This window comes from Sus scrofa, chromosome 15 (assembly GCF_054392235.1).
Source record: "Sus scrofa isolate SSC_HxYL_T2T_F1_AM1 chromosome 15, Sscrofa_HxYL_maternal_Yorkshire_Landrace_v2.0, whole genome shotgun sequence".
Classification (NCBI taxonomy): Eukaryota; Metazoa; Chordata; class Mammalia; order Artiodactyla; family Suidae; genus Sus; species Sus scrofa.
In genome coordinates this window covers 48,056,574-48,070,192 of record NC_139397.1, presented here as the reverse complement: position 1 = coordinate 48,070,192, position 13,619 = coordinate 48,056,574, and the positions used below count along the sequence as shown (strand labels likewise).

Below are 13,619 nucleotides of genomic sequence, written 5' to 3'. Positions count from 1 at the left end.
CCATATGCCGCAGGGGTGGCCCTAAAAGGACAAAAAGACAAAAAAAGTTCTGATAAGTTTATTTAAGTTGATACATTTGTCCAGCTAAATACGACATACACTTATACCTCATCAGACACCCTTAGCATTGTCACGTATCTCTGGCTTTCTGCCTCACTTTCAACATCTTAATCCCTCTGAGATTGTGTCACAGGAGAAAGTTGCATCCATAATCCAGCTGACAGGGAATTTGATGGAATTTAATTTCTATACATCATACTAATTCAACATAGAGTACCCCACAGACAGCAGTGCACTGGGCAGGGTGCCAAAACAGAAACAGCTAGCACAGATGTAATATCCATAATTTAGCACTTCAAATAGGGTGCCCTCCCTAGGAACGGATGCTTGACAACTGCGATCAATCTCACAGTTCAGTGAATAGTTTAGGTGTTTTACATGATATCTTATAAGCACAAATCAAAAATTTTCCATTTATCTTATAAATCACAGGACAGGGTCTCCTCATACTGTCTTTATGCTCTTTGATCCTTATGCAAGAAAAGTAGATTTATCTAGGAGTGCAGTATTTGTACCTACTGATACAGGTCATTTTTCAGGCTCTGAGCTTGGTACCCAGAGTACAGAGATTCACAGATGGATGAGGACACAGCGCTCATGGTGGTCACTATGATGCACACCTTTTCACAGGTAACAAAGGACATTAGGAAGAAAATACCAGCTCATGGCTTAGATTTGGAATTTGAAGGACTTGAAACTTGAAAGCACACAGTTTCCTGCTCCCCAGTTAAATAATTATGAGGCTTGGAATAATTTCCTGCCTCTGTTAGTATAATTTCCTGTATCTTTGGTAAAACAAAACAAAACAAAACCTGCTGAGGCCAATCAAAATTAACTTAGCTGCTTTCTTCACAAAATATTTCATCTAGGAGAGTAAGACGGCATAAAAACCACACACAAAGCAGCTGCAGAGAGAGCTTGCTCATGAGGCCTGGCCCTGGAATGGCTGGGGGTGGGTCTGATAGGAGAAAAATCTGTATCTGAAGTTTCTCAGGATGTTAAATTGGAGGAACTTGATGTCTGAGTATACGTTTAGGATGAGGATGGCAGCCACTTGTATTTTACATGCCATGCTCAGTTAAATGCAATGCACCCTCCTAGTGCAAGAGCAGAGGACCGCTCCTGGAGCCCTGTCCACAATTCATACCTCAGGTGGATTAGGCTCTGATGAAGCAAGTGCTGGTCTCAGTTTTTATTTCTCCTGGATTTCTAGCTTAGACATGCTATATTTATCACAGGATTTTTATCTACCTGAAAAATAATGGCACCTTTTTCTTTTAATCAAGGATTCTGAATGCCTCACATGGCATTAGAGAAAAACAGCATTGATAAATACTATTCCCGAGTTCAATTTCTTATAAAACGGTTGTTTTTCTCGGCAAGTTTAAGTTGTGCAATTTAAGAATCACTTTAAACCACTTTAAAACATTTTATCTCATCAAACTCCTCCACAACTGACTCATATGCTCACACATGCTCCCCCCATCATACCTGCTATTGTCATCAAGCCAGGATTTCTTAGGATTGTTAACACTGCGTACAGTCGATGGAAGGTACCTCCTGGGCCTTCTCCCTTCCCTTCTGCTAAGCTGGGCTGAAATACTTGAGAACAGTCTTCATACAGTTTTCCGATGGGATTTTCTTCTTGTAATTTACCACACATGTGAATCTCTAAAAAGAAGACAAGAGATTCACATGAACTGATATTACTTATGAAAAAAGTAAAATGGAAACAGAACTTGCAATACTTGGAGACATAAATTCTGTACAGTTTTTTTTTTTTTTTTGTCTTTTGTCTTTTTAGGGCTGTACCCTCGACATATGGAGGTACCCAGGCTAGGGGTCTAATCAGAGCTGTAGCCTATGCCAGAGCCACAGCAACGCCAGATCTGAGCTGCATCTGCAACCTACAGCACAGCTCACGGCAACGCCAGATCCTTAACCCACTGAGCAAGGCCAGGGATCAAACCCGCAACCTCATGTTTCTCAGTCAGATTTGTTTCCACTTCGTCAAGACAGGAACTCCAGTTTTGCTCATTTTGATGCTAATTAAATTTGGTGTTTGCCTAAAAGAAAGACTGAACTTGTTCATATGACTCATAGACTTTGTTTTCTATATGGATTGTAAAATTGCAATGACAGGATTCCCACAGATGGCAATGATGTCCCACAAGCCAATTCATTCAGGTGTCTATTATAAATAATGGACACTAATTAAAGATACATGCTTTCTCTACTGATAACTGTGATTATTTAAAAATACACAGAAAACCAATTATTTTAAGATATCTATAAGTTGAGAAGTTTCCGTAATAATCAATAATTTTGGGCACTATGCATCACACACATACACACACACACACACACATACACACACACATACACTAAGGATTTTTAACACTTTGCATTTAAATAAAGATCAAAAATAATATATGTAAAAACATGTTCCAGTGCCTGGTACATTTTAAGGACTTAATATAGGTTTGATGTTTTTACCAGGATAATGGATGCTATCATTTAATTTTCACAAGAACCCTGTGAAATAAGACTTTTAATGCCTCTCTTTTCCAGAAGGAGGAACTGAGCCAAGTGTTCTGTTGGATGACATGGAAATGGGGTAGAAGCCATCTACAGGGCAGGTGGCTTTTCGTGCTACTGTCCTCCCTCCCTCCCTCCATCACTGGGAGTGGAGCTGGAGCGAGGATAATGCAGTCACCTGTCTTTTCATCTCTTCATTCCCCACCTCCCCTCCCCATCTGGAAAGGTGTAAGCTGACAGATGCAGTCATGGCACTCAGGCTGCTACGGGCAAATGCTTCTCTCTGCCTAGGGCATATCCTCTAAGGCACCACAGGATAGGTTTGCTTTCCTTCTTTGTTTTTCTGTGTTTGGCCTTTTTCTCTCTTGCCCCCTCCTCCTCATTTATTTCTCAGTTCCTGGAGCTCAGTACTTAGTAAAGACTTCACTTAACAAAAACAACTAAATTAGATTTGCATCCACACTGTCCTCAGGCTAGCAATTCCAACTCCATGTGGTCCTTCAGGACCACAGGGCCACATTTCTCCTAGAAGAGCCCCACAGGTCACAAAGAGTTACACTTGGGCTCTGCAGGGTAAGCCAGGAAGGAACAATGTCGATAGAATGTGTCAAGTCTTTTGGCCATAAGAACCTAACCCTGGTCCTAAGACTGAATAAGGCTCTAACATCCACAGCAATATCAATACTACAGAAAACCAGAGAGGGACAGAGGAAGAGGGAAAAATGCCTTTTTACAGAAGAATGCCAGCAAATAGACAAGGAATAAAATAATTAGAAAGACCACCATTTTGCAACCACCACTGCAATTGATTCTTTTAAGGATTGTCTACTGATGTCAAAATCACTCACTGAAAGAATGCCTGCTGGAGACTGGACTATTTGCATAATATCGACACATCACAGGACAGATTAATTATTAACTATAAATGGGAAGGGCACCTTTTCAGTAGATCAATTTGGTGAAGACACTTTAATAACTTAGCCATCCAGAGGGACAAACTGACCATATATGTCTCCTGATAAGACTCATTGGGAAGGAGACCAAACACTATCTGTCTGGTTCTATTTCTAAAATGTTCCTCAGGACTTAATCATGAGGAAATAATCAGATAAAACAATGATGTGTAAAAATTATAAAAGACAAAATTTCCTGGTTTGTTTAGGAATACCAACTCATGAAAGACAAGTAGGGACAGAAGTGATCCTGGAAGTAGCTCTTTAGTCCCTTTCCTGTTTACCCATTTCTGCCCCCTCTAACCTTTAAAAGAAGCTGACTTTAGGAATGAGATCATTAAGCAATGGAAATGAACTCCTGACTTATGCTCTCTGAATGCACAATAGGCCTTGTCTAACCTATTGATTCTTTCCCCAAATTAAAAGAAGAATGAAGAATTCTGTAGTTAAAAATGACTAGCTCTCCACCCTTCCCAGCCCCCTTAGTAATGCTGCAGGCAGATCACATTGACAAGATAAGACCTGGAGAGAGAGCAAGCCAGTTAGCCTGGACAGTGATGCGGGACCCAGCCCCCTGCCAGAGGAGTTACTGGGATTCTCCGCCTCCCCTTTGTCCTTTACAAACTATCAGGGCTGAGCAGAATCCCAGGGGATGGCCTCGGGACATGCATCCACCTTCTCCCAATTGCTGGCTTTTCTGATTCCACTAGCTTTTCTTTCTACTGACCCCTGCCTTTAGATTATTGGCTTTTAAGCAGTGAGCAGTCAAACCTGAATTCAGTAACAGTCTGCAGATGAAATTTTAAGGAGACTTAATCACAAGCTTAGACAGGATGCTTCGCGTCTTGAACTTACAACGGTGAGTTGTAAGTAAAATAACTGAAAAAGCAGACTTTTTTAGCCAGCTGAACTACCTTTCAAGAGAGAAGGTGAAACACAGATGGTTTTACACCAACATCAACTCTGAAGACCATAAAGCCTGTCCCATACTTCAGTAAGAGATACAAGCACAAGAAGGTGTGGGTACATAATGAAAGAGTACCCGAAGCTATAGAAGAAAAATCTATTAATTTAACTAATAATGACTATAAAAAATGAGGAGAGGGGTCAGAAATCAAATAAGGGAAAATGTTGTAAACAAATATAAGCTGATAAATTATAAATTTTAATAAATAAGGAATGCATGTAATTCCTTGTGTCTGCCCTGGGAGAAAAGCTTGATACCTTTATATATGTTAAGATAATTTGTTGTTAATTTTGTCAAAAAGATAAATGTATCCAAAGAATTGTTCTATGATCTCTGGGCCTTCCTGCTCAATACCACAGCCACCACCATCAACACTACTTCCAGCACTTGCAGTGAGGGTGGTCCAAATGTAGGAGTGCCTTAAATGATTTCGAAGACTTGTTAAGGCAAAAATAGCGACCTGGGAAATCAGTCTTGAATTGGGTTCATGGAATAGACCAAAATGAACTGGGTTCTTGGAATAGACCAAATATTGTTCCCTGAATGTGAGGAGTAAATTTACTAACAGATTGATGCAATGTTTCTCAAATTCTTTGGATCAAGACTCCTTTCCAGCTTTAAAATTTATTAAGAACTTTGGAGTTCTATGTTGTTCTATCAACACTATCTATAGAGAAGGTTAAACTAAGAAAATATGTATTTATGTATTATGTATTTATGTCCAAATGCATCTATATGTTGTTACATATTAACATAAATTTTTATAAAAACTATATTTTTTCAAAATAAAATCGTGCTGACAAATTTTCAATTTCTCTTTAATTCCTGGTTGAATGGAAGACAGCTATGTTCTACCGTCAGCTTCTGCATTCAATCTGCTTTTACACGGTCTACAGCCTTGGAAAATCCCGTTGTAATGTGTGAAAGCATGAAGGTGACAAAGGCAAATCATATTTTAGTTTTATGGTGAAAAGTGTTTCTGACTCCATGACCCCCTGGAAGGGTTAGCATGACCTCTCAGTGCTGCTGAACCACTTTGAGGGTCACTGACTATTAATCATAAACATATTTGGAAACACTTTGATATCAAGCCAGTCCTTGTGAAAACCGACCATAAAAAAGGGACAGGTTGACATTATCAGTATTTATCATGTTCCCTTTGGATTTGAATGATAACGTTGAAAACAAAAAGTGTTTTCCCTCCTACAGTTGAAATACAATTGGTTATTGTGTGGCAACAGATATTTGGTCTACTTTTTATCTATGAGAAATAGGCAGAAAATTTGAAGGTGAATATTTTTGAAAATTCCTACTGAAATATTTCCTATCAATAGGAGGAATGTATTTTATTACAAGATGCAACAAGGAGCATTAACAAAAATAATAACAATATTATAGCATTAGAATAAAATGAAACAGGAAGTTAATATAAAACAAAGACTACTCACTAAAAAGAACATTTCCCTTTCTGCATGTTCTTTTGGCTAAAATTAAAAATATATTTTTCTTTGTGTTAGTATGCACTTTTAGAAAAAAATGGTAAGTTTTTTATAATTTGCTTAGTCTTAAACACAGGCAATCACATAAATGTTTAAAAATTAAATCAATTGGGGAAAAACTCATGAAACATTTAAAATCACGCTTCCAATTTGTGCTTTTCTTCTTTTTTTTTTCCATTTAAAAACATACTAAGGAGAAGGGAAAAAAGGAACACGGTAAATTTTTCAAATCTAACATCTGCACTAATCTCTGCTGTTAACAAGGGCAGCACAAAGGCTTCATTTGTGTTAAAGAGGAAGCAATTATTCTTGTCAATTTGGATCTCAGTCAATGAACTATAAACATCTGGTGGTACATAACATCTTCAGTTAAAATTATACTCTCCTTTCAGCCATTCTTTTCCCATCAAATTTCTACATGGCCATAGAATTTCTGCCATAAAAAATCCTGACTTGCTATTAATTCTGCCTAAAAAATTGAGGGAAATGGTACAATGCTTTGAAAAGAGAATAATGTTTGTGCATCACTAGGTGTGATAATTAGCGGTTTATCTATATGGAAAGGTGTATGTCTCTTCCACCAGTTAGCACACAGCCCTGAACACATAAAACATGTTTCCTTGTCCACATCCTGTTTAAACTGAGACTGTGTATTATTAATTTTTAAAATATTATGGTGTACCACAAAAATTTAGTAGAAACTCTTTTTTAGAAATGGCAGAGCCTTGATCAACTGGAATGATTTTCAAATGAGATTTTCTTATTTTCTTTTCTACTCTGAGTTAACTGGAAAATATATAGTTTTAAAAGATTCATTGAATGTGTTAAGTGAAAAAATTCATATTGAATTGAAAATAATTTATAAACACTGCTGACAGAGCTAGTGTGGTTATTAGTAAAGCCTGTTTTCTATAGCCAAGGGTAGGCTGAGTTAATCTTGGTTTAACCCTTCATAGTGCCTGGTATTTGACATTAGTCTCAGTTGCTTAAAGGACAGATAATGCTAATTATTTCATAAAATAGTTGGAGTTAACTTAAGGGACCCAGACCAAATGCCAAATATATAGTTAGCAGTGAATAAAAATTACCTCCTTTTTTTTGCTCTTCTCCTTGTTGACTTCTAAGAAGCTGGGTGAGGGTGGATGAAACACAGATTACAGATTGTCTCTTTTTACTAATTAATACCACCATAAGGACAGAATTTTTATTTTTTTATTTTTTAAAGTTTTATTGATGTATAGTTTATTTACAATGTTGTGATAATTTCTGCTGTACAATAAAGTGACTCAGTTTTACAAATACATCCATTCTGAGTTCTCTGTGAGGAAAGAATATTTAGCTTGGACATGATTGCCTGGACTCAATTTAAGTTCTATTTTAAAAATATACCTTGAGCTTTCTCATTTCCTCAAAAAGTATTTTCCACTGCCTTGAGGGAATTCCACACTCCTAGACCTACTGGGAGATTGCAGCTCTGAGTCCAATTTCAGAGGCGTGTGATCACTCCCAGCCATCACTTCTGAGAAGCAGAAGTCCCAGAGGCTGAGCACCTAGCAGGGCAGCAGAACCTACACACAGAGGCATTGGACACTGGTCTCAGAAGGACACAAGTGAACTTGCTGAGGATCCTTCTGACTCACTTGACCATCTTCAAGCAAAAGAAATGAAGGTACAGCGAACAAGAGGAAAGAATGAAGTCTTAAGTTGAGGAGAAGAGTTAATTTTCAAGGATTCACAGACATTTTTTTTAGGAACTATCTGTCCTGCTAGAATGCATGTTCTTGAGCCAACTCATAGTTTCAACACTCAGAAATCCTGCAGAATGATGTATGTATTCATGTGTGACCTGAGGTGACCTTCAATGCTTCCAGCCAGACGACCAGGTACAGCACAGCCACTCTGCCATGGATGAGGGTATCCCTCACCTGCCTCTACCTGGCCAGCCACTCACCTTGCATGGTGACAGTGTCATTCTTCAGTATGACACTGAATTCAGTACCTCTTTCATGACTCATGGTGCCTAAGCTGTTCCACCACCAAAACATTCAAACCTCACCTACATCTCATGTCAAGAAGGTGCCCTAACTTCTAAGTTTTTAAAAATCATTTTGCGCAAACCTACAAAAATGTTTTCCACATTTTAGTTGTTAACCATTGACCCAGGTTCCTGTCTCCTCATTGACTACAAGTCCTTTAAGAGTTGAGGGATTTAATTACTCATTTCTGTATCTTCAGTCATATGGTAGGAGCTCAGAAAGATGTTCTAAAATGTCAATTCCATTGAGTTGAACAGGTAAGTATGAAAACAGAAACACATACGCTGCTGTCTTTGACTATGTCTTCAGGTCCAGGCACTGGGTAGGTCTCATAGGGATGGATGGTTATGAGCAAGTACACTTTGGGCCGACTACTCCATGGACCATCTGTCACAGAAGCATCACAAAGGGCCCATGAAATGGGCACTGCCCCATCACTGTTCACATACACACATGATGGTGGAACCTGAGGCAGGCAGGGTAACTCTCAAAGGCTCTATACCTGGTAAAGTGGCTGAAACCACAGGGAGACCCAGGTCTATGTGGCTCCAACATCATGCTCTGCCATGTGAGGGCTACCTCTTTGAAAGTCCTGGTTGATTCCCAGTCCCCACAGTCAATGCCTCTTCAGCACAGCATCCCATTAACAGATTGTAAAGACCGGAAAATGTCCACAGCATTAAGCCCTTACTTTACTTCCTCAGCCATTGATTTGTTTTTGCGGTACCTACAGAGTCTTCTCCAGCTGTGAACTATTTTGAAGGTGCTTTCAAAGATGTGCTCCCTGGGCTGTTAAGGACTGCAGAACGGATATCCTACCAAGACATCTTAGCGTTCAAATCCCTCCTGAAATTCACTGTGACATTGCTACGTCTAGGTCTCAAAGAGAAAGTCACGTTAAAATGATTAGGATAATCAAATGCTATATATGTATGTATACACACACACACACACACACACATATATATTCCATATTCAACGAAAGAGATAAATCCTGATTATTGCAAATATTGCCTAAGAAATAAAATATGTTTTTCTAAAGGACAAAATTATAGAGTATAAATGATGCATATAAAATACTGTATTTGTGCATTAGTGGGAGAGTACTTCTTAAGAGTATGCAATGTTATAAAAGATTTTTGTCAGACTATTTCCACCCTGTTTAAAACAGTACCTCTGAGAAAAATTTTGAGGGAAAACACTTGTCTTGCAAAAACAGCTTCTTAGCATTGCCATACTTTGCATATGTGGATGCTAGGTGTGTGTACATTACGTGAAACCAAGAGTGATTCACAGTATCTTTTCATTTACTTTTCCATATTTTGTTTTAGTTTTATAGGATTACAAAAGAAACACAAATGAATACAAAGAAGGATATATCTTATATGAAAATACTTACTTTCAAAACCTAGTTCTTTTTAAAATGAGCAAAAAAGCAAATTACTTCTCTGTTCCTATAAGCTAGTGAGAGAGAGGAAGAGGGAGGGGTTCAGTCTGAGAAGGGCAACCATGAATTCTGTGAGGTCCCCACCTGCCAGTCTCTCCTGATCACTTGTGATACATTATTTCAATCAAACCATACTGCAACCTTATTGCATACTTTATTAAATAAGCAAAATTGTCCTTTTTGTAGATTGTGCCATCAGATTCAAAGTTGCCTATGAAATGCGGGCAAACACTGTATCAGCCTGAGGTCTAAGGCCCGTACTCTAAACACTACTTTATAGTAAAACCAGTGCTGTTTTATGAGTCTTATCTCAAGAAACTGAACAAGTTAGATCCAGCTACCCTTTAACTGATATGTCCATATAGAAAATCCATATAGAAAAACCAAAGTCAACAGACCAGGAACATCATATTTAAAATTGGTACTGGTTCCAATAAAAATTGTTTTTTTTTTTTGTTTTTTTTTTAACAGAGTTCAGTTAAATATGACTGGTAGAAAAATGCTTGATGATATCTGATCTTCCAATTTTTCTCTACCATTTTTGAGTTTATTCAACTTTAGTCTTGTGGTTCTGTCACCCACACTTTCAGGTCATGCTAATCTGCCTCTTCCCTGTGGTCCTCACCCACATGTCTCACCCTCTGCTTCAGAATTCCAAAGTCATGCCAGCCTCCCCTCGGGAAGCAGGGTCACCTCAAGCTGCAGCCTTGAGGGTCCCAAGGTTATCCTACTGGTTTAGACTGGACTCTTCTCCCCATTAAAGCCACATGGACAACATAATACACAACTGAGTTCTCAGTGACCAGTATGAGACTGTATGAAAGGATACAAAAAAAAATACTTCTTTAGCTGGACTAATTAATGAAAAAAATCATCTGGAGATTTTTGGGAAATCTGGAAGAATAAAGTCTATGTCTAAATTTTCCACAAATCTATCTATGTATTGCTTTTTTAGGGCCACACCTGTGGCATATGGAAGTTCCCAGGCTAGGGGTCGAATCAGAGCTGCAGCTGCTGGCCTATACCATAGCCACAGCCACAGCAATGCAAGATGGGAGCCTCCTCTGCAACCTACACCACAGCTCATAGCAAAGCCAGGTACTTAACTCACTAAGCAAGGCCAGGGATCGAACCCACATCATCATGGATACTAGTTGAGTTTGTAACCTGCTGAGCCACAATGGGAACTCATCCACAAGTCTGATATGAATGTATTTAAATTACATAAACCCTTGATTTAATTTTTATCACACTAATACATGTCTAAAATGAAGAACGTGCAATTACTAGTGAGATGATCATTACAAAACCCACATAACCATAGTTCTTCCTATTTTTCTCACAACTCCAGCTTATCAGACACAACTGAATTTAATGATTTTACCTGAATCTTTCAGCTGTTACTCTGTATTTTTTAAGACTTACACTATTCTTTAAAGATTTATCAAGTGGGAACATGAGTTGTTTTTTTTTAAAGAGAGTGACAATGTAGCACTTTTATGTGCCCTTTGCTTTCTTCATTCTCCTGATATAATCAGATCACTTCATTAGTTAAATTAAAACAAAGGTGACTTTTCACTGTGGAGTTTAGTAGTATCCTCAAATTGCATTCACCTTTCTGCAGAGTAATTGTTCTTGCATTAATAACTACCTTATTTTCCAATTTTCTCATATACATCTTCATTTTCTACATATTTCATCTATTCCTCTATATTCTAAATAAAACATCTTCCTTTCCTTGGAATTCTACATTTTCCATTCTTTTGTACACAGCCTTTCTCCAGAATTCTCCATTTTCCTGCTTCTACATGGAATGGTCACTCCATGAGGCTATTGCACAGCTGGCACTACTCTGCTGAATCTGACTTTCCTGGAACCAACATCTACATATTTGTTTTAAAAGAGCATGTTCTCTGGGGCTTTGTAAATGCCCTTACCCAGTCCTGACGTTTTACTGGAAAATCCTATTTGCTTCCATTTTAAAGGACCTGAAAAAGTCACACTACCCAGCTCCAGAAAGAGTGAATGCTCTCATCTGGGGACAGTAAGTGTAGTGCGTGAAGTGCACATTCCTGGTCGAACCGTCATGAGCACTGGAGCAGCTGACGCCCATTCTGGGAAAAGCCCCCCCAGCCTTCCCTTACAAGCCCCCACACTGAGCACTTCACACAGGGATACCACTGTTGTGTGGACGGACTTAGGCTGCAATCATGGTGGCCTGGGTCTATCTGGAGAAAGGAGGCCCATAAGATCATGAAAAAGGTATTGTCTGCAGTATAGACAGATTGGATTTGAATCTGGACTATTCCTTATGAGGTTCATGCCTTAAATAGGTTCATTCACCTTTTTCTTTGGTGTCTTCACCTTTTAATCAGTTGACTGTACCAATCTCAAAAGTGAAACGAGGATTAAATGACCGTATATTTCACATAGCACCTTATATCAGGCCCAACAGATGCACTGCAGTCAGTAAGTTAGAATATAAGTTCAATGAAAGCATAATTTTATTTAAATTCCTGTATCTCCAGCACCAAGAACAATGTTCAAATTTCTTTTTTCTTTTTTTTTCTTTTTTTTTTTTTTTTGGTCAAATGAAAAACTCTTTTCACTTTCCTCAGCTTCTTTATCTGTAGAAGATTACATTATATGAGACTATTATAACTAATGGCAACCCTTCAAGTATTCTAGCACAGAAACTTGTTTGTATTTCTGAGAGAATTATTTTAGGATACTGTTTGTTGTTTGTTATATTATTTAATATTTTTCAGAAAAAAAATCTCATTTTCTTTTATTTGTTTAAATTCAAATACCATGCAATTTTAAATGTTAGTTATCTGAATAACCAGGATGACTACTATAATCAATTCTTTAAAAATCAAAGAAACCAGAGTCAGAGGCTATTCAAAAAATTATTTTTCACAGACTGCCAACATCTGACAAAAACAAAACCTCACCCTTGCTCTTAAACATATTTGGAAATTATTCTGGAAGTTAATGATCTCTCCTCTATTGAGAGTAGTTGTATAGCTATCATATGAGGTTAAGATGGGGAATAAAAATAAATTAGTAAAAGAAAAAAACTATATAAGCTTAGGCAATGGCTACAGTTAATCTTTCCATTACTTGTTTAATACCTGAACAAGCTCTTCTAAATTATTCAGTTGCTTTAAATTCTGTAGCTGTTGTGGTCAGGAAAAAGGATTTGTCACTCCATGCGGCTAGAAATTACAGAGGTATCCCTGCGGTATTTAACCCATCAGGACTTCCACAGATTAACATTAAATCTTCTAGCCCCTATTAATAGTTTTGATGAACACTGAAAATGCTAATATAAAAAAGGAATCAAAATCAGAAGCTTTGCTCACTACTGCAAAGTGAACATAACTGTTCCACTGAGATACCAACTCTAGAAGCAGGTCAGAACCCAGTGCTGAGGAGCAGGTCATGGGATTCAGCCACCAACTGGCCTCTGGAATAAAGGGTCTTAACTGACTCCAGAGGGGCCAGACAGAGAAGGGCCTCTGCTGGCAAACCTGTAGGGGAGGAGCAGAAATGCCTTTGAGAAAGCAGGCTTGCTAAGAGCTTCTGCACAATGTTTGCTGGATCTGGATCCATCTGGTTTGAGGTTTCCCAGGGCTAAATGGTTTAGCCTCCCCAGGGCACACCTGCAGGGGTGCTTCTTACAGAAGTCCTGAGCAAGGCCTGCCTCAGCCATAGGCATGGGCTCTGAGGATGCCCAGGGTGTGAAGCAGGCTCTGGGAGAGAAAGGCTATATACAGCCACAGGAATATTTAGATATACCATTTCAGTGTCCACGCAGTCATCTACTCTCTTCGCATGGCCACCCACACAGCTGTTGGCAAAGCCCGGACATATAAGCTGGTATCTGAATATGCTTCCCCAAGCAGGGGAATATGCTTCCCCGAGGAGGGCATATCAGAGCCTGCTGGGCTGGTGATGGTGAAAAGCTGTGGCCAGAAGTACCTGTCTCAATGTCCTACGGTCACGGTGGTCACCAGCTTTGACTGCAGCAAGAGTTGTACATGTCATCCACTTCATGACCCTAATCCAGATGACCCCTAGTACCACTTTTTTAACAGGTCTTAGGAAAGAATGTAC

The 13,619-nt window shown here is 38.7% G+C and overlaps 1 protein-coding gene across 23 annotated transcripts in view; it reads right to left on the bottom strand.

The window, feature by feature from the left end:
* LOC106506202 (uncharacterized) overlaps positions 1 to 13,619 on the bottom strand; it is a 356,784-nt gene that overhangs the window by 323,915 nt on the left and 19,250 nt on the right. For all 23 annotated transcript variants that reach the window (XM_084999787.1, XM_084999786.1, XM_084999791.1 and 20 more), the window contains exon 2: positions 1,552 to 1,731. In XM_084999787.1, the coding sequence (XP_084855913.1) occupies positions 1,552 to 1,723 (172 nt within the window). In that variant the 5' untranslated portion in view covers positions 1,724 to 1,731. The remainder of the gene's footprint in view (positions 1 to 1,551; positions 1,732 to 13,619) is intronic.